Source organism: Fundulus heteroclitus, chromosome 6 (assembly GCF_011125445.2).
Source record: "Fundulus heteroclitus isolate FHET01 chromosome 6, MU-UCD_Fhet_4.1, whole genome shotgun sequence".
NCBI lineage: Eukaryota > Metazoa > Chordata > Actinopteri > Cyprinodontiformes > Fundulidae > Fundulus > Fundulus heteroclitus.
In genome coordinates, this window is record NC_046366.1 from 28,425,892 (window position 1) to 28,447,959 (window position 22,068).

The 22,068-nt window shown below is 40.8% G+C and overlaps 1 protein-coding gene across 4 annotated transcripts in view; it reads right to left on the reverse strand.

Moving 5' to 3' along the window:
• The window catches only part of LOC105932244 (microtubule cross-linking factor 1), a 116,986-nt gene that overhangs the window by 11,881 nt on the left and 83,037 nt on the right, over positions 1-22,068 (reverse strand). For all 4 annotated transcript variants that reach the window (XM_021320877.2, XM_021320879.2, XM_021320880.2 and 1 more), the window contains 5 exons: positions 21,133-21,354; positions 17,650-17,820; positions 12,470-12,637; positions 3,977-4,246; positions 1,049-1,390 (listed from right to left, as the gene is read on the reverse strand). In XM_021320877.2, coding sequence (XP_021176552.2) covers positions 1,049-1,390; positions 3,977-4,246; positions 12,470-12,637; positions 17,650-17,820; positions 21,133-21,354 — 1,173 coding nt within the window. The remainder of the gene's footprint in view (positions 1-1,048; positions 1,391-3,976; positions 4,247-12,469; positions 12,638-17,649; positions 17,821-21,132; positions 21,355-22,068) is intronic.

The window sequence follows — 22,068 nt, forward strand, 5'->3', positions numbered from 1 at the left end:
TGTCAAACCGACTGGTTTAGGGCTGCAGCAAACGCAGCTCCGGTGTATTTGCTGCAGCGACCTCCACTTGTGTCCGAGCTTCTTCCATCTAGCCAAGCAAACTTTACTTATAAAGCCCTTTAAAAAACAGCAGGTGCTAAATAATAATAAGTGTCACCTGGCTGTGGATTTGAGCTAAAGTGGAAGATTTTCAAGGTCGCCTTCTACCAATATTGGACTAGTTGCTTTTAATTTTCACAACAGAATGATGCTAAAAGTGCCAGTAATATTTAATTTTAAATAAATAGAATTTTTTCGTTATATTGATTTTTTTACATCATTATCCTAGTTTGTCAAACCTCAAAATAGACATTAAAGGACGTTTCTTTAACAATGACAACGGATTTCCTGCAGTAGATCATTACCAAAAATTATAACTTGTCTTTTTTCTAAAGGTCAGGCAACATTTGCGGCTCTGAACGAGTTTAATTCAAGTGGACTGTAGGAAAAATGGCTCTTTGGACTGTAATGATAGCAGGCCCCTGATATAAAGTTATTTGTTATTTAACCACTAATCTTTTGTGTAACAAGGTGCTTTAGCAATCTGTATTCTGATTACAGAAAAAAAAAAATATATATATATATATATATATATATATATATATATATATATATATAGCTTTTTTTCTTCTTCTTTTCTTTTTTTTCCTCTTTCTGTTGTTGATTCTGTTAAATGTCATACTTTGGTGAATTGAAAAAAAAAATAAATAAATAAATAAATATATATATATATATATATATATATATATATATATATATATATATATATATATATATATATATATATATATATATATATATATATATATATATATATATATATGAATTAGATCAGCATTTATTTTTTCGCTTTGGGATTAATAAATATTTTTCTATTTACATTAAATAGTCTGGCTCCTTGGAAGCAAAACACAGGGAAATAAGGGATGAGGGAATCATTTCACATACAACTGCATGTCTGCCACACCTAAAAAAAAAGAAACAAACAATAAATAACTAACTGCATCACCTCGTTCATGCAGGGGAACCTCTTCTCACTCTCCAGTCGGCAGGGCGGAGGGACCTCCAGGCCGCCCAGGGGGTCCAGAGACAGGGCATCCAGGAACAGGTTCTCTGTTGGGCCCTTGAGCCTCATCGCAGCCCCCTGCTCTCCCAGTAAAGCCTCAGAGTCTGAGTGGGAGCGCGTGGGGGGTGCAGGCACCGGGGTGGACGAACAGGGGGACCGAGGAGCGCGAGGGGACCGCGGCACGTTGCACGGACTTTCCTGAGGTGAAAACGCTCCTCTGTGGGCTAAGCTGCCATCTTTGATGTCGGTTCCTTCGCCTCGTCTGCTGCTCAGTTCCCTCTGCATCTGAACGACGAAGGACACACAAACACGTAAAGATGACTCGTCTTAACTCAGGGAAGGACGTTAACGCGGCATTTCTGAAGTCACAAGGAGGAAAAGTACTGCATGTTTTTACTGGGGTTTATTTTACTCCATAAGATACTATAACAAATTTTTCTAACTCTCAGGGATGTCTGTTGGGCTTAATTTAAAAGAATGGCATAATACATAATTTTACATAATAATACATAAAAGACATAATTCATAAATACACATTTATGAATTATGTCTTTTCCAAATTTCTTTAGAAATTTAAGGAAATCATGTTTGGTTATGTTTTATTCTGATCTTTCACAGGGAGGGCATAAAAAATATTTAGTCTCTCTTCTACTCTTGGCTGAATTTAAAAATTTTGAGAGTATGGACAATTTTGGTTACTTATTTTCTTTTACAGATAGCCTTTATTGCAACCATAAGAATAACTATCTTTAATACTCCTTTTCAGGGTAATTAAATATCAGTGTACTAAGGGTTGAGGGTGGTATCATGAATACATGTCTTTTAAATTAATTTCAGCGTCCAACCCACAATCCTCCTTGACTTTAGATCTGGATTAATCCTAGTTGTATTAAAACAATAAAAGTGAGCCAATGAAAGAGAAATTATAGCAACACCTGAAGAAGAAAAACTGAGAACCATTAAACTACTTTCATTTTTTTATGTATACAGTTTTTGTCCCCCTGTTAAGAAAATTTTTGTGTTATTGATAACAATATGTTCCGATCCATTTTGTATAAGGATATTTAAACTGTTAAAATCTAAATGGATGTTGATCTAAATTCTTAATTTAATCCTTATTTACTATAATTTATTCCACTGACTGGCCTGTTGATTTTTATAATCTCCCTCAGTGAAGCACATAAAGCATTCCATCTGTAGCTGTTTTTAAATACACATTGAAAGCTGTGACCACAATTATTACCTCAGATAAACACCATATTCATCTAATCTATTAATGTAAAAGGACACCTACAGTAGAGTTAAAGAAGAACTGCGTTCTTATTACAGCATTCCTGATATGACGCAGTATCAGTGCTTCCATTTCAGCATCTTTTCTTAACTGTGTTAAAAGAGGTGTTTTCCTCTCCCTGCTTTATATGATAATACGCTCAAGCTCCCATCATGGTAATGATGGCGGTTTTGCTTTTTGCTTTGACCAGTAGCCGCAAAACCAAGAGCGTAACATCCGGTTAAACCGCAAAAGGGAAATACATTATTCATTAATCCTCAGAATCTGTTATAATTCCAGAAAAAATAATACATTTGAATGCTTTGTCGTTCCTTCCTGTGAGCTTGGAAAGAATCAGCACAATCCTCAGACTCCGTCTCCAGCTGAGACAAAGTCAGAGGAGTTCTTTAATTCAGGCTTCACATTTTTTGTCTTTAAGACTTAATATACCACTTCATTTTTAATCCTCTTTATTTCAAAATAGATATTATTAACTCAATAAGATGATCTGATTAAATATTATATAACATGTTCCTGGTCCCTCAAGCCTTTGATGACAAAATGTCAAACTTTTCCAGGCTCTAATTTACATTTAAATATAAAAGTTAGTCATGGATTTACAGCAGAGATCCACAGGGGTTGAACTTTACATATCAAACATGGAAAAAAGAATAATCCAGGATGGATGGATGGATGGATGGATGGATGGATGAAGGAATAGATGGATGAATGGATGGATGGATGGATTGATAATTGGATGGATGAAGGAATAGATGGATGAATGGATTGATGGATGGATCAATGAATCGATGAATGGATGGATGAAGGAATAGATGGATGAATGGATGGATGGATGAATTGATGAATGGATGGATGGGTGGGTGAACAGAGGGATGAATGGATGGATGGATTGATGAATAGATGGATGGATGAATGGATGGATGAAGGAATAGATGGATGAAGGGATGGATGGATGGATGGATGAATGGATGGATGAAGGAATAGATGGATGAATGGATGGATTGATGAATGGATGGATGGATGAATGAATGGATGGATGGATGGATGGATGAATTGATGAATGGATGGATGGATGAATGAATGGATGGATGGATGGATGGATGAATTGATGGATGGATGGATGGATTGATGAATGGATGGATGGAGGAATAGATGGATGGATGAATGGATTGATGAATGGATGGATTGATGAATGGATGGATGAATGAATGAATGGATGAAGGAATAGATGGATGATGGATGGATAAATGGATGGATGGATGGATGGATTGATGAATGGATGGATGGATAAATGGATGGATGAATGGATGGATTGATGAATGAATGGATGGATGAATGAATAGATGGATTGATGAATGAATGGATGGATGAATGAATAGATGGATGGATGAATGAATGAATGAATGGATGAATGGATGGATGAATGAATGAATGAATGGATGAATAGATGGATGGATGGATGGACGCTGTGATACAGGAGTGATTTAGTCCAGGTTGCAGAAGCGCTGAAGCTCCTCAGACTGATTTCTCCTCCCTCCTCATCTCTCACCCTCTCCTTCTCCTCCCTCCTCATCTCTCACCCTCTCCATCTTCCTGCGGAGCTCCCTCATGCTGCCGTCCCACTCCTGCCGCTCCCGGTCGAAGCGCTCCTGGAGCTCCGCCCTCTCGCGGCTCCACCTCTTCTCTCCGTGCTGCAGTTTCCAGCGGAGGTCCAGAGACTCGCTGTGGCTCTGGGACAGCAGGCGCCGATGCTCCTCGCGCTCCTGCCTCAAGGCCCACCCGGCCTCCCCTCCTGGCGGCTCCTCTTCGCCTTCCTGTTCTTCACCCTTATCACGAGTCTCCTCCTCCAGCTGCTTGTGGATTAAACAGACGGACCAATTTATTCGAAGGAACACAGCAATCAGAAATCAGTCCAATAGTTTACTCAAGAAATTATCAGATCTTCGTCATTTTGCTGGCTTTTTTCTTGCAGGGGTCGCTACAGCGAGTCTGTCTCCATTTATCTGTCTTAGTTTTGGTTTATGTCATAGTTTGGGTTTTGTTTAGTGTTGCACCGATACCGATACCAGTAGTGGAGGGGGCCCCGATCCAGCACTAAAATGATGTTTTGGTATCGGCGAGTACCAACAAACAGGCACCGATACCATTTTGATGTTTGTATGTCACTTGAACGCAGCCTTCTCTCTCCCGACTAGTATTATACATGTTATATAAGTTCATGAAAGTTGCTCTATTTTGGCATTTGAGAGCCAAAACTCAAGGTTTAAAAGAGATTATTCAATTATTAATGTAATTTTACTGTTGAACTACTATTATACATGTTATAATTTTACAAATGTTGCACTATTTTGGCCTTTGAGAGCCAAAACTTTATTCAACTATTGTCACTTATTCCAGGTAGGCAATAAAAAGTTTTACTACTCTAAGTAGTATGCAGTTCTTCATATACACACACACACACACACACACACACACACACACACACACACACACACACACACACACACACACACACACACACACACACATCAATTTCAAACAGATGGTATTGGTATCGGCCAATACTGCACAGCCAGGTATCGGATATTGGTATCAAAAAATGGCATTGGCGCAACACTACTTTTGTTTTTGGTTTGATTTTGTACTTTGTTTATGTAAGCAGTTTTGCTTGTGGACACAAGTATCCGGCCTGCTCAGCTCACTTCTCTGTCATCAGCCTCTAATCTGCCACCTCACCACCCAATCTCATTGCTTGTCCCCTGTCTAGTCACCAGCCAATCATTTCGGTTCGTTTCAGTCACCACCCTTCCTTAGATTATTTGCACCTGTTCACCTCCTTATTTAAACCAGTTTCAGTCCACTCCAATTTGCCAGATCATTTCGAGCCTTTCGGTGAGTCATATCCAGCGTTCTTGTTTTCTCATAGCCCTGTAGATTTCGACCCGATTTGCCTCCAGACATCTGAGCCAGCCTGACCCCTGTATACCTGTTTTTTTCCTGCTTGATTCCGATTCTCAACTTGTTGCCTGACCGGAGTCTGTTCCAGGACTATTTGAGCTTGCCTGATCCCTGTCTTTTGCCTTGTTTGGGTGTGTTCCAGACCGGACCTGCTTCCTGACTACCGAGCCTGCCTCTTCTCCTTAAAGGCATACTATGCAACATTTTTCAGTTAATTAATGTGTTCCATACCGTTTTGGATGATTAAATGAGTCATTTCAGGTCGAACAAAGGTTTTCTTGGCCGCCCTGGTGGTCTGTGGGGGAAATACCGTACTTGCAATGGCGTACCGCGAGCGAGCTATTTTTAGAAACGTATCGTCACAATGACGTCACATCACGTGGTACGCAGTAGGGCAAACTCCCAAACCCGCCGCTGTTTCGCTGTAAAAGAGACGTGCGTTACCCTTGGTTTTACTCGGTAAACGACTGAAGGATGTTTTCTTTAAGACTGCCAAGGAGAAACGTGTGCGCTGGGTACACCGGTGCGGTCCGCCTACACAACAGTTCAACCCAGAATAAGTTACCAAATTCACCTACATATGTAGCAAGCATTTTGTTGGAGGAAAGGGCCCAACCGAAGAACATCCTGACCCAATTCCAGCGACATCAAGTAGTGAACAGGTAATAGTATTTTGGTGGCCGACATGTTAATATTGAAGCACCTGCTACCATGATAGCATATAGGCTATCATGGTAGCAGGCGCTAACATGATACCCTGCTACCAGGATAGCCTACTCAAAAACATTTCAAATAAGACAAACATTAAACATATACAGATTCCTGGAGGGTGATTACAAAAAAAAAAAAAAACGGCCGATGACGTCATGAACGCCGCACAGAAAAAAAAAAAAAACAAAGCTTACCGTTCGATCAACTCGGCCCGTTTCCGATCTTTTTAAGCCCTCGACACTCAAGCCATCGTTTGAGCTGAAGGTTGGTGTGTTCTTCTACAGTGCGACCAGTAATCCGTGCGCCTGGAACATCGTCTTGGGAAAGTTTAACGGCTGCAAAGTCGGTCATATCGCTGTTTCTGTAGCTGGTTGCTACGGGCGTTCTCTACCTGTATGCCCTACCGAAGCGGCAAAAGGGGCGTTGCTCTTGAGTCGGTGACGTCACGTGCGCGGTACGCTATTGCAAGAGCCCTCGGCCCGCACCCACAGGCTCAGAAGTCTCGTGCAAGACCGCGAGAGTCGGTCTTGCTTTACGGCGAGAACTCCATGTGTTTTTGCTCTGCCATTCACTATACGGTAGGTCACGCGTGACGTCAGCGCTACATCCAGGTCCCGCGGGCAGGCAAAAGCAGAACTGTTCCCGTCTACTATCATTACAAAATGGGTGATTTAGAGCGTACTTTTACTTCGTTTATTTTTGGAATCTAAGCAATGCCTACGACTTGTTGTGCTCCCGGTTGCACAGAGAGGCATTCCAAATCGTTGGATGTACGTTTCTGTCGTTTACCGAAGGAGGAAGGACGAAGAAAGAAATGGATATTTTCAATGAAAAGAGCGCAGGCAGACACTCCCAATGGACTGGAGAGGGGGGGGGGAGCCATCAATCTACTACAGAATTTGCAGTCTACACTTCATCTCCGGTAAATACAACTTAATTCTGCTCTAGTCATTGTTCTACTTAAATAGCGGCGGAGGGGAGGTGGCGATCGCTACACGGGCCGGAGGAGCGGCTGCTGCTGCTGTAGCAGCCGCTTCTCCGGCTCCATTACGCCCCTGTTCACGGGCGCTAGTACTTCTGTGTTTACGCTGCAATGTCGCCGACACCCCCACCCATTTTAACAAGACAAAAACACCAAAATAATCCGTAGTGAATGATGTTTTTTTTAACCTACCGGGCAGGTCTTCCTCTCTGCTGAGACGCGGCCTGTGTCCGACGCCGCTTTGTGCTGTTACACAAACATGTGTGAACAACATCCATCCATTTTCTGACCGCTTAATCCCTCATGGCATCGCGGGCGTTGCTGGAGCCTTTTTCCTGATATAAAATAATTGTAGCCGTCCAGTGGTTTCATGGCTTTCGTGCTCTCTCGTCTGTACTGGCCTGCCGTGTTTATAAGGCAGCTGTATGTCGCGGTACGGAACCCTTGGCCAGCATTTCATAGACTCGCTCCGTCCCTTCAGGCTTTTGCTGTGTGGATCTGGCAATCTGATACCATCAACCACGCGCGAAAGCAACAACAAAGAACCGCGTGTTAACGTCAAATAAACATGCAAGCATATCGAGTTTATTATTATTATTATTATTATTATTATTATTATTATTATTATTATATTATTATTATTTTTTTTTTTTATGTTGGCGAGGCGGTAACGTTAGTTTGGCGAGGCGGCCGCCTCGCCAAGATAGCGCTGCGGGAAACCCTGATGTTCATACTTTCACTGTTAGTCATTGTTTGTACTGCCGTTTTTTTTTTACTTTTCGTTGCGTTCGCCTGTCTGCTAAGCTCAAAACAACCGCACCTGGCTTGACGTAGAAACCAGAACAGCTGAGCATCTTTACGACAGTGCACTTTTACTTTCGCCCTCTGGGGGGAGCCTCGCTGGAAAATCAACCCCGGTTGCATAGTATACCTTTAACCTGTAAGCCTTTCTGTGTACCGACCTGGATTTGTTGTTCTGACCACCGAGCCTGCATGTCCTTCTCCTGCTGGAGGGCCTTTAATAAACCATCTTAAAATCTTAATCATTTGTCTAGTTGAATACTGGGTCCATCTATCCCTGTTCATGACACCATCTCCATCTTCTACATATTCTCTCACACCAACTGCCTTCATGTCCTCTTCCCCTCCTTCCATAAATCCCAGGTCTTCCTCTACGCCTCCTGTCTTGCAGTTCCAGCCTCCACATCCTTCCACAGACGTAACCACCATCTCTCCTGACCTCTCCAGCACATCGACTCATTCCGCATCCTCCCCAAAGAAAGCCTTCACTTCTCAGCCTCTGCTACCTCGTTTAATCTAAGACGCAGCAGATGAGATACGGCTGATCTATTATTGTTCTAATGGGAGCTTTAGGAGAACCGCTAAGAGACGCAGAGCGAATTTCCTGTTGAATGTCAGTAAAAATGCAGCGATTTTTAAGCTTTTTACTGTAATCAGCAGATTTTCAGACTGGCCTAACAAGAAAACTTAATCTTTGTCTTTATTCGTGTGGCTGAGGGACTGATTTTACCATCAGATGAACATATTTGCTTGAAAAGTTTCTATTGAGACAAGAACATGTAAAGGTAGCTATTTATAATATCTGTACCCTTTATAAAAAAGCGGAGGAAAGACAAGAAGCGCACGGAAACTGTATTTTTAGAGATTTTCTTATTTTACAGCTGATTAGATCAGGGGTGTTTCCAATAAAGTACCAGCCACTGGAATCCAGCTTACTGTCCTGACCTGTGATTATGGATGGATAATCATACTTAAAAAGCAGGGATTTTATCAGATTTTCACAGAACTTCCCCCAGAGAGGACACAAACTGGACACTATATCTACACGGGGGCCTGGCCACCCTACAGGAAGAGCTCATTTCAGCCACTGGTAATGAGAATCTGGTGGTAGAGTTGTTTCCACAGGAGACAAGAGTCAAGAGCAAGACTTTGAATCAGGTAAGTTCAGGTCCAAAGCAATGCAAGACCATTGTTGTAAAAATTAGCTTGAATTTTCAAAAGTTTTCAAAAGGAGAAACACTAACTTGTACAAGATAACACGATAAAACAGCAACTGACTTCTTGAGGGGGAAAAAAAGTCTCCTTCTGGTTAAGACCCACATCTCGCGACCAAAGGTTGTGGGCTGGAAGGAAGACGGTCTGACACCGACTGACTGATTAAAATCTTTCATCTTTTCGGCTCAGCTGGCTCTTCGCCACCACAGACCACAGCGTCACCTCATCTGTCCATCCATCTCCTGCTTCATCCTGCCCTTACCTGGTGATTCTGCTATTGTCTTTGTGCATTTGTTCATGCTAAGCTTATATGGATGTATAAAATAAGCAGCTAGTCTTAACCCACCCCAGTTCTAAAGTCCTTCCACTGGCTCCCTGTATCTCAGAGTCTATAAATCCCTGAATGGCTTAGCACCTAAATACATCACAGACTTGTTATCAGTGTATCAACCCTCCAGACCACTAAGGTCTTCTGGCTCCAGCCTGCTCTGCAGAACCAGAACCAGAACCAAACACGGAGAAGCAGCATTTAGTTCCTATGCTCCACTTATCTGGAGCAAACTTCCAGAAAACTGTGAAAGTGCTGAAAGCCGGAGTTCCTTTATATCAAGGTTAAAAACACATTTATATTGCCTTTGACCGTTCTAGTTAAACTGTTATACTGAAACATTAGTTCAACTTTGTAGTCCAACTGTTTTTTTTTAATACTTTATTTCTGTCATTTTAGTAGTTTTAGAAATACACATACATACATACATACATTGAACAATTAGACCCCCCTTGAACAAAAATTACAGAGCAACTAGTTTGACAGGAGCAGTTGAGTAATAATCAAAAAAAAAAGAAAATGAAAAAAGTAATTACATTAATTATACAGTTGGTGTCAAGCTCCGATGAATATTCTATTTCTTCCCATATTCATTGTGTTTATAAGTGGCAAGTCTTAATGGAAAAAGTCAGTCTCTCCTTATATCCTTTGTAGTCCAACTGTTTTTAATATTTGCTTTTAGTTTCCATTCTCACATGTTTTATTAAATTTTTTTCAACATTTTATTCCAGAATAAAAGCAACATTATATTGCTTTTATTCTGTTTTTATTTTCCTACATTTTAATCATGTAAAGCACTTTGCATTGTCTTTGTCCTAAAATGTACAATAGAAATAAACTTGCCTGGCCTTAATCTGTTTCATAAGGGGTAAAAATACACAACAGGTTTTAGATCAAAACAACAAACACGCTTTTCGACTGCGACTAGAGCGCGTTCATTTAACACCAAACACAAAGGCTGTTTCTCTAAATGTATAGAATAATCCGCCCTCTCTTGAGAAGGAAGAAAGGACTCGGAGGTCCTGCAGAAATCTTCAAAGCTGCAGAAACCAAAAAAATAAATTAAAAAAATGGAGCGACTGCTCAGTTTCTGCACTGCAGAGCGTTGGGATCTTCGTACGGGCTTTGATCCCACAGCATAACAGAACAAACCATGGCGAGGAGCATCTCACGGCCGTCTTTAAAACACGCTTACATAATTTTCACAACTGTTTGCCCTCTATAGATGGCAGCTATAAAACTCCCCCACTGGACTCTTTTTAAAACACAGACGGTTTCTCAGAAACGAGCCAGAGGGCCAAACTGGACCTTATGTTCTCATCTAAACACTCAGGTAAGGGGCAATTTCGATGTCCTCCCTCTGCTCTGCTGGGCTGCATAATCACTATGAATAAAAAGCACATTTAAAAAATAAAAGGCTTAATCGGAGCGAAGCAAGCCGGCGGCCCAACATTATCAGATGAAACTAAGTACATTAGCTCTCAGCAACCTCTGCTCCGCGGAGGGATTGAACCGTGTAAGAGCCGCGCGGATTAGAAGCGCGGGAGTTAAAAAGATAATCTTCTTCCTGTATCTCAAACCTCCTAATTGGTTCCAAAAGCTGCATTTTTCCCATTTTTTTTTCTTAATCAGATAAAGCTTAGGAGAGACTCTGCTCTGACACGGCGAGCCTCAGATTTGATCTCCGAACACAGCGGTCGGAGGGAGAACACGTCCTCCCACGGACTGTGAGGTAAACCGTCGGCTATCAGGCTGCGACTGTAGATCAGGAGCTGGAATCAAGCAGATCAGATTATACGGCTCCCACCATGACCTGCACAAAATAAACTGATCGAATCCACTTTGCCTCTCCTTTAAAGAGGCTTTCTATCACCTCAGTTTTTTTTCCAAAAAAGAAAGGTCACCCACTCCAGCTCAATAAGTAATTTGGCACCTTTTATTATAAGAATCGATGTTTCTAAATGCGCATTGCTAAATAACTGATCAGGTAAAATCATACAAATTTAAAATGTACAGAAAGGTTTTAAAGTGGAAGGAAAATTATCATCTTTTTATTGATGTTCAGCCATTTTGAGTCAACACACCAACCTTTAGCTGCAACTACAGCTGCACGTCTTTTGGGGAAGGTCTCTACCAGCTTTAGATGCTGAAGATTTTTGTCAATTCCTCTTTGGAAAAAAGATCAAAAGGTCTTGCTACGGTTTCTCTGCTGGATTTAGACCAGGACTTTGACTATGCTGTGATTTTAACCATTATATTTGTGACTCTGGCTGTATGTTTAGACCTGTTTTCCACTGGAGTGACCTAAATTCATCTCCATCCATCTTCCCTTCAACTCTGACCCCCTTCTCTCTCTCTCTGCCCTGTCCTCATTTTTCCCCTCCCAACAAAAGTCACAATAGGTTTAAAGAATACACCTAGGCTTTGTTCAGATTTCTCAATTTTTGTCTCATTTGGAAAAACCCTTTAAGTTCTTCAAGTTGGGAGTAACTCCTCATTTTACTCGCGTTCCTGTGTAAGTCCTCAGTTTTTTAAATTCTGCTTTAAGGTTTGCAAAACTAACTGCAAAGATGTTTTTTTCCCCCCAGCCACATATAAAGCTTTTTAGATGCTTTCTAATAACTAGCTGTACCAACCAGCTGTTGCTTAAGAAAAAAAAGGAAATTTTTAGATCACCATGACAAATTATTTTAACATCTGTTGCTCCGGAAATGCCCAGTAAAGACTGAATGACAAATTAATAAGAGTGCAAAATGACAAACAATATCAACTGTATGATTCTAAGCAAGTGACTATTCATTGCTTTTTGGAATTTTCTGTCTTTTCTCTGTTATAAATAATTGATTTCTGTCCCTCAGCAACAGTATTTAGGCTAAAATTAGAGTGATTCATATATATATATGTATGTTTCCAGCCTAAAATGGCCAAACCCATGAAGCGCGACCAGAGCGGGCCGTCACGCCTGGGAGAGGCAACATGTTTACTGTCATGTAGCTGCTTAATGAAAGCAGAGCTTTTTTTTCCTGCCAGATTGTGTTGTGTCCCTTTTAAAGGTGGGCGCTGAGACGCCATCTGTACCTGAGCGACCTGGCACTTCATCTCTGTCCACTTGACCTCCCAGGCGGCTTTGTCATTGGCGTACGCTTGCTGCAGTTGGCACCGCCTCGTCTGCTCCTCCCGCAGCTCTTCTCGAAACTCCTCCAGGAGCGCTCGCAAGGCCTGCAGCACCCGCCTGTTCTCCACAAACTGCAAACAGAGGGGTCAGGGGAGGCAATTAACACTTTTGTTGCTTTATGAGTAAAACGGCAACGTTGCACGCAGGAATTTGTAGAAATATGCGGATGTGGCAGGGTGCAAAAATAATGAAAGAAATCCTTTGGAACTCCAGAGTTATTCTGTAATTAAAACTGCATTATGATTTGTTAGACTTCAGGCTAGATGTGCATTGAGATCCACTTATATTGCAGAAAAATGAGAAGCTTGGCTCAGCACAGGGTTTTGCTTGTGGTCTTCCTGCTGTGGAGGGTTCGCAGGTCCTGGGAGGAAGCAGGGAGGCACAAAAGAAGCCAGTTATCACCTGGAGGTGTCACTGCAGGGCTGCTGGCTCTGTCAACCTCTTCAGAAAGCAAAATATGAGCTTTATTTGCTGGAAGGCCGGAAGTCGAAAGGTTAAGACCAAAAATAAAGTAAAAGCTAAGTTTAAAAGCTGCAACTGAGGTTTGCGAAGACCGTTTCAAGAACTGTTTTCTTTGATAAAGAAAACAAATGCTCATTCAGCGTTTAAAGATGAAAGATCAAGCTTTCCAGTACTTTACTGTTAGCGTTCACTCGACTGGTAACAAACTGTATTAACGTTAATTTAGGAATAAATCAGAGGCAACACGACATTCGCTCAAAAATTAGCAAAAAATGCACCGGTTCGGTATTTGCACAGGAGGTTGATATTTCATTAACGCGGCAACCCTACTTTTATGCCGGAAGCAGCCCTGATGTAATAAAGTCAATCCAGCAGGTAGTAGAGAAAAGCCACCCTTCTTCATGCAGTATGCCTAATACGATGCAGAACTTAGGATGCTTGAATAAAATCTATGTTACATTGTTTTGCATTGCATCACATTGTGTGCTTTTGTATTACATGGTCTTGTAGATCATTGCATTGCATCGTATTGTTTTACATAACATCAACTTGTATAACTTTTGGTGCTGCATTGTATGATAGGTCACCAGCTCTACTCTACTCTACTCTACTCCTGTTGGTTTTCCACAGACCCAGTTTAGCCAGGAGGTGGTGAACGGCCTCCTGGGGCTGGCTTTAGTCCCACCTCCAGCCGTCAGTGCACTGTGCGACATTAAGGCTTTAAAGAAATCTGCGAGAAACGGTAAAGAATAAAAACGTAAATAAATAATTTAGGAATAAAAACATGAATAAAACTAATGTTTGTAATAGTGTATTATGCCATTTCCTGAGGTGCTTTATCAGTTTAAGCTTCAAATTTTTTTTTATTGTACCTTACTGTGTTGTGGCTGAGTCTCCGGGTCCCTGTCTGATTCGTGATTGCTACAATGCGGTACCTCGCACGTGACGTCACCGTCTCAAGAGCAACGCCCCTTTTGCCGCTTAGGTAGGGCATACAGGAGAGAAAGCACGGATAACCCAGCTATTACAAGCGCAACAGAAACAGCGATATGACCGACTTTACAGCCGTTAAACTTTCCCAAGACGATGTCTTAGGCGCACGGATTACTGGCCGCACTGTCGAAGAACACACCAACCTTCAGCTCAAACGATGGCTTGAGGTTCGATCGCTTAAAAAGACTGGAAAACTGGCCGAGATGATGAACGGTAAGCTTTGTTTTTTTTTCCTGCGCGGCGATCATGGCAGCGTCGGCCGTTTTTTTTTTTTTTTTTTTTTTTTTTTTGCAATCACCGTCCAGGAATGGGTATATGTTTAATGTTTGTCTCATTTGAAATGTTTTTGAGTAAGCCTGGTAGCAGGCTATCATGTTAGCGCCTGCTACCATGATAGCCTATATGCGATCATGGTAGCAGGCGCTACTTTATTAACATGTCGGCCACCAAAATACTCTTACCTTGACTTGATGTCGCTGGAATTGGGTCAGGATGTTCTTCGGTTGTGCCCTTTCCTCCGACAAAATGCTTGCTACATATGTACTTGAATTTGGTAACTTTTTCCGGGTTGAACTGTTGTGTAGGCCGACCGCCCCGGTCCCAGCGCACACATTTCTCCTTGGCAGTCTTGAAGAAAACATCCTTCATATGCGGCCGATCAGCGTACCTCGAGTCGCTGTTGCACGTTCCATAGCAACAATGTTTAAAAACCATGGTCTTAGATTTGGAAAAAGCAGTCGTTTACCGAGTAAAACCTAGGCTAACGCACGTCTTTTTTACAGCGAAACAGCGACGGCTTTCCGGAGTTTGCCCCACTGCGTACCACGTGATGTGACGTCATCGTGACGTTGTGTTTCTAAAAATAGCTCGCGCGCGGTACCCCATTGTTCCTAAATCGTTCCTAAAAACTCTGAATGACATCTTTACAGGTTAAAGACCACCAGAAGCCCTTGCAACTTGCATATAAAGCCACTAGGCAGAACATTGCATGGGCAAAGTAGAAAGCTACTCACTGAACAATGTCAAGTCAGATCGCAGTAAAAATCCTCTTCATGATGTGAAGGAGGTAAAAATAAATAAGTAAAAAAATCAAACCCTCTCACAAAGTTAAGCACTTCAAGATGATTAATAATGCATCCCATCCTGAGACTGCCTACATGTACTGGTTTTACTCTACAGACGAGGTAAAGTGGTCGACTGACACCTGAAAGCGGATCTCCAGGAATGCTGCATATGTGCAAAATCCTGAGAAACACGTCGGCTTCGTTAAACATCACATTTAACTGGGATTTCAAGAATTTTTTTTATCTTACGAGGCAGAAATTGTGCGTAGTCAATATAACCAGTGCTTTAAAACTGCATACTCTGTCAAACAGTTCTAATGAGAGGCAGCCAGGCTCTATGTTGTGCAAATGGAAAAGGAAAATAAAGTAAAACTGAAGAGCAGAAACACTTTTAACTTATCAATGTTCGATCAAAGGATAAAATTATAACATTTGTAACGAGTTTTACTTGTAGCGTTAATCATTATCATGGTGCTAAAGTGGTTTGATCCAAATCAATTTCAAGTAAGTTTATATTTTGTTTGTTTTATTGCCATTTTGAGGTTTCATGTGTGTAAAAACTGAATTATCTCTTTGGGCATCTGAGCTAGGGCTGGACGATAATGCAATAACAATATATATCGATCAATAGACGTGTGTTGCGATAGAAAAAAAAGGTCCATAAAAAGTTCAATAGAAGAGCAGTTTTCCTTCCTTTTGCATCCTAGCCTATCATGTAGGTTGATACTAGAGTTATTTCTTCCTCCCAACCAATCAGGAACGCTCCGTCAGCAAGCTCCGCCCCTTCAGAGTTCAGACACTATTCTTTTTGTAAAAACTTGCAGGTTTGGTAAGTTTGTCAAGTTGGTTGAATAAAGTGTTGAGTTTGAATTCGGTGTTTGTGTTCTTTATCTAAAAATAGGTCGTTAAACAACAGCATAAAATGTTTTGATATTTTTATTAATTATCTTTATCGATCAATTTTTACCAATATGCTTTTTTTCTACACCGTCCAGCCCTAATTTGAGCTCAATATCATATTTAAATAAGAAATAAGAGACAGTAGCTACCAAAAGTAATCGGAATAAAGGGTTGATCGGATTGATCGCCAAACAGAATATTGTGATCAGATTAAGCTCAATTGGAATGAAGTTGTAATCTGAATGAGAGCAGTGGTTTATGCTGATTGATGATCCGATCAACATGCATGTAAACACTTCTCAAGTTCAAGTTATTCCGAATGTGGCAAACAAACCCGAATACGCATGTGCGGCCAACATAAACGTGACGTATTTCCGCGTTGGCAAGTGGTGGAAATACATCAGGAAGCAAAACTGTTGGGGCTCCTGATGCAACCATTTTGTTCGAAAAAATAAATGAGCTCAATATTTTTTCTTATTCAGTAACGTTTCAACCGTAATTAGAACATTGTGCAAGTCCAGCCTGGGCGCTTGGAAGACAAACATACTGCTTTGTTTACTATTTTTGTAGTTTAGCAAATACGGAAGTACTTCTTCTTCTGTGTTTTTTTTAGGGGAATTTGATAACTGTGCAGGTAAGAGTGGTTATATGCTGAATAAAGCCAGGTGTGAATACATGCACAATTATGATCGGATTAGTTGATTGTGTCCCCATATAAAACGGTACAATCCGATTATTTAATCCGAATACCTTTTAATTCATACATGAAACTGTGTGCATGTAAACACAGCTAGTGACACCTAGTGTTTCAAATCGGAACAACGCTTAAAACAGATGGCGTCCCCCGACCTTCAGAGGGTATTTATGCAGGCTGCCAAGTCAAGAGAGACAAGTATGTAGTGCAGCAAAATTAAAGATAACGAGTGGACTTACAAGCTTCTGCATTAAATTAACGCACAGTTTACTGAGTGTATATAGCTTCTGTGTATATATATCCTTTTTATTTTATTGTATTTTTATTTTTTGTCTGCACCACCAACACCAAGTCAAATTCCTTGCAAGTGCAAACCTACTTGGCGATTAAACTTCATTCTGATTCTGAAGACGATTCATCTGCTTCTCTTACTGGCTTCCATGTTTGCAGGCTTTTGCCAACATAAAATACCAAATTCTGTGCTCAGTTTTGGGATCGTATGATTGTTTTAGGAACCTGGAAGTAAACACGGGCTACACTCTGCGCCGAAGGAGTTATGCACCATACCTCTAACTTTAAACGGAGAAAAACTTCACTAAGACATTGTTGATGGAGAGGACCAATTGTTTATATGAAATGTTACTTTCATCCCGAGTGACAAATGAGAATGATTTTGGTTATTTTTACAATTAAATTTCCTATTTATTTTGACAGGGGAGGTTTGCAGCAAAGCATGTTTTCATGTACTTGCAGCAGCAGAAAGTGGGTTTATCTTAATCTGCCTAAAACAAGAACTGTGACATGCCTTTAGCTTCAGACTGCCAGGGGGTGCAATCAAACACACATCAACTGTTTTAAAATCGGGAGGTGAAGACAACGTTTCTTGGTACTGCGGCTGGTGATAAAAGCCATTGGAGGCACACTAGATATAAAGTATATCACATTTTTAAAAACACGAGTGTGGCAGTACCTGTCTCTGATGCTGCAGGTGTCGATCAGGGGACAGCAGAGGGCCGACGGGCCCAGTTTCAGGGGCGTCCCCTGGAGTTTGTGGCAGACAGAGCCTGTCGTCTCGTTCCGGCTGCCCCTCAGCCTGCTCCACCGTCACTCCCAGCTCTGGGAAACCCTCCAGTTTCTCCAACTGGAACAGATGATGGCGTCAGGAATAACCAAGCTATGATTCATGCACTCTGTCCTGTTTTCACAGCAACACATCCCGTCCCACAACAGGACTGTGAAGAAGAGTCCGGTGAAATGCACACATGACTGCGGCATTCATTGCTCTGGACATTTTACATACATGTGGATTTAGGTGGAGTAAATTTGGCTGATTTGACCTGAATCAAATCGAGAAAGAAAACACTGCTTTCTGAAACGTTTAGATCATTGACAACCTTTTTACTTAAAAGAGAAGAGGACTAAAATTACTGCAGAGCATTTTCTACATTAAAGAGCAGATATTAAAATACGCTTTGTGAAACATTCATGCTGCTGTCAGGTTATATTAGAGAATTTAAACTGTTTTAAAAAAAAGCTCAAATCAAAGCTGACGTCATTGAAAATAACACAATACATTTTCAGCAAGAACCCACGCAAATGATTATTTAGGCACTGAACCGCACATATTTCACGACGCAGAAGGGCTGCAGAGCAGAACAGTAAGTAAGACATTTCTAAGAAAACAATCAACTCAACACAATTTCATTTGTAGCTGCATTTTCCAAGAAACTATTTTGGAGGCATAAGATTCTGTTGTATTTTAAACCCAACAACACTCAGAGTATGCTTCCCCCAAAGGATAAAACACCCAAATACGAGCTCAGCGTTGTCATCTATGCCATCCAGTGTTCAGCACCTGACTTTTTCCAATTTAAGAAGATTTTAATTTGTTAATGGAAAAAAAAAAAGTCTGCACCAACTCCTCAGGATGACGGACCAACCAAATTTTTACCGCAGTTTTTACCTTTACTAACACTCCTATGTGAATCGAGATTTCGGGCAAATAGAATCCCTCCCTCCTTCTTCCTAAAGATCAATAAATCAACGCTTTGAGTTTTATTTAACTCTGTCGGTTCCACTGATTGCAGGAAGAGGAGCAAGGCAGGCGGCTTGAACACCGATGATGTCCAGTGCAGCTGTAATTACAGGACACAATTTTCTATCGACTGAGATTTAAACAGCAAAAGGTCAAACCGTGCGCCGACTCCTCTGAAACAAAAAGCGAAACCAAACTGAACATGAATCTCACAGATTACAGATCCAATCAACCAGAACCCCGGGAGGATAACAAGAAGAAGCGGAACATCGACTGCTGAATCGACAAGACGGACTACAAATAGAGCAACTCAATCAGCCACTGGGCCATCACACAACCAGCATGGTTTACGAGTCCCTGTGGAGCCGAAATATCTCCAATATTGGAAGCAATTTAAGACGAGAGGCTCATTTGTGCCCAACTTTACCACCTTGGTCTTAATGTTCAACTCAAACTGCACACATCCGTAGTTGTAATTTAAGATATCTCGAACGTAATTATGACTAGTCAGAATTACAATTTAAGATATCTGAAATAAGACATTGCGTGTAAGCCCCTTATTGGCTGTAAACTGCCCAAAGCTGCCTGAACATTCAATGGCGCTGGCTGTTTTCGACATAATTGTAAGAAAATGCCACAATATAGAAAGAGCTTTTTCAGTGTGGGATATGCAGAGAGGGCGAAAATAGTATACTTGAAGAATGCTTAAGAAATTTGCAAAGAATTTCGGATTTACTTGCTGCCGACACACACAATGCACTGAAAAACGGCTAGCTGAAAGCGCTACTATCGACTCATGTCCAAGCTGGAAATAAGGAATATTCCTCAGCTCGGGCCAGTTCAGTTAATAACCAGATGCAGTTTTTATACTGTGGTAAAGCTATCTGCCTCTTCGGAAATTATGGTAAAGCCAGCTAGCTCTTGATTTTGACATGCTAGACGGCACAAGGCATTACAGCTATGGCAAGCTGTTTTAACATAAATTCGGTTTCGTCTGACTATCCGTAATTACATTCCAGATATCTTAAATTGCATTTTGACTAGACAAAACTACATTTTGACTATCCGGAATGGTAATTTAAGATATCTTTATTTACACTCTTACTAGGAAGAATAATAATTCAAGATATCTTCAATTACATTGTGACTAGTCAAAATTCCTTTCAAGATATCTCAAATTACGTCACCGGATTCGTCATTGAAAGCGTCACACATCCGTAGTTGTAATTTAAGATATCTCGAACGTAATTATGACTAGTCAGAATTACAATTTAAGATATCAGAAATAAGACATTGCGTGTAAGCCCCTTATTGGCTGTAAACTGCCCAAAGCTGCCTGAACATTCAATGGCGCTGGCTGTTTTCAACATAATTGTAAGAAAATGCCACAATATAGAAAGAGCTTTTTCAGTATGGGATATGCAGAGAGGGCGAAAATAGTATACTTGAAGAATGCTTAAGAAATTTGCAAAGAATTTCGGATTTACTTGCTGCCGACACACACAATGCACTGAAAAACGGCTAGCTGAAAGCGCTACTATCGACTCATGTCCAAGCTGGAAATAAGGAATTTTCCTCAGCTCGGGCCAGTTCAGTTAATAACCAGATGCAGTTTTTATACTGTGGTAAAGCTATCTGCCTCTTCGGAAATTATGGTAAAGCCAGCTAGCTCTTGATTTTGACATGCTAGACGGCACAAGGCATTACAGCACCCTCCTTTGGCTCCTCTGAAAACAAAAGCGCACGCCTCCGGTTCCTGTGTGATGACGTATGGCAAGCCGTTTCGTAATTCAAAATATCAGTAACGTCATTTTGACTAGTCAGAATGTCAATTTAGGATATCTTAAATGGAAAAGCTGAATAATTCAAGATATCTCTAATTCATTTAGAGATATCTTAAAAGGAATTTTGACTAGTCAAAATTACAATTCAAGATATCTTAAATTTAGTTTTTACTAGTCAAAACTAAATTTCGCCTATCCAAAAATACATTTAAGATATCTTGAATTATGGTGGCATTTGAGATATCTTTAATTGGAATTATGACTAGTCAAAACTAAATTTAAGATATCTTGAATTGTAATTTTGACTAGTCGTAATTTAATTGTAGATATCTGAAATGGGTATTTCAGATAGTCAGTAATTCATTCGAGATATCTTGAATTGACGTTTCCATACAACTCAATGGAAAATCTGATGTCATTTCGACTAGTCAGAATGTAATTAGAGATATCTGGAATAGGTATTTTGACTAGTCAAAATACAATTAGAGATATCTTAAATTGCTAAAACGTCTAGTCATAAAACAATTTGAGATATCTCGAATGCAAGGGCGGTAAATCCGAATTTATGTTAAAACGGCTTGCCATAGAAGGCAACTGTTTAGCAAAAACAAAATGTAAAAAAGGCCGGACTCACGTCGGGCACGGCCGTCTCATCTCCGGAGTCTTCCTTGCAGCCGAGCCTCCAGTGCAAAAGGAGCCCCCTGAGCTTCATGTAGAAGATGATGGTGTTGCGTCTGAATAGGCGAACCTCTTGTTGCAGCAGGGCTCGCTCCTGAGCCCAGGGCGCCTCGTGGCTCTGGAGGCCCTGAAGCTCCAGACCTTCACGTTGTGCCTCCAGACGTAAACGCTGCTCCTCCTGCCACCGGGAAATAAACATTAGCATTGTTTAAACTTTTAATAAATCACAAAACAACATTAAACATATGCATTCAGAGATATTTTAGGCATATATCACACTGAAATCAGGGGAGAAGTAAAAATTATTTGGATTATACAGTATGTTGCATTAGATGGTATCTCTTGTCCAGACTTTTCTATATTATCAATATTGTTTTTAACAATGTTTTAAATGTTGTCTTTAACTTTTATAATGTAATAATAATTTTTTATCGAATTATTTTTTTTATTGCACAAACTTTTAAAAATATTTTTACTTTTAAAAGTTAAGCTACATGATTAAAGTGAGCAGTCAACAGCGGCGGGCGTACCTCCTATGTGTCCTAGAGGAGACGTTCTGGCGCCTCCTCCGTCTGTAGACACGGGTAGCCCTACGACCCCTCCTACGGCGCACCGTTGCAGAGGCGTCGCCCACTTTGGTTAACTAAGCAATGCCGGGCCGCGTTTGAAAGTACGTGGTCTAAGCCCCGCCCCGCCCACTGGGTCCGATAAAGGGGTAGCGAGGCTTTGTAATAGTGCATTTAGTTATTAATTGGCATTAATTAGGCCACATTTGAAGGTACGTGGTCTAAACCCCGCCCACTGAGTTCGTAAAAGGGGTCGCAGAGCTTCTAAATTGCATTTATTAATCAATAATTAGTTGTTAATTATTTAATAATTACCAAATAATTAT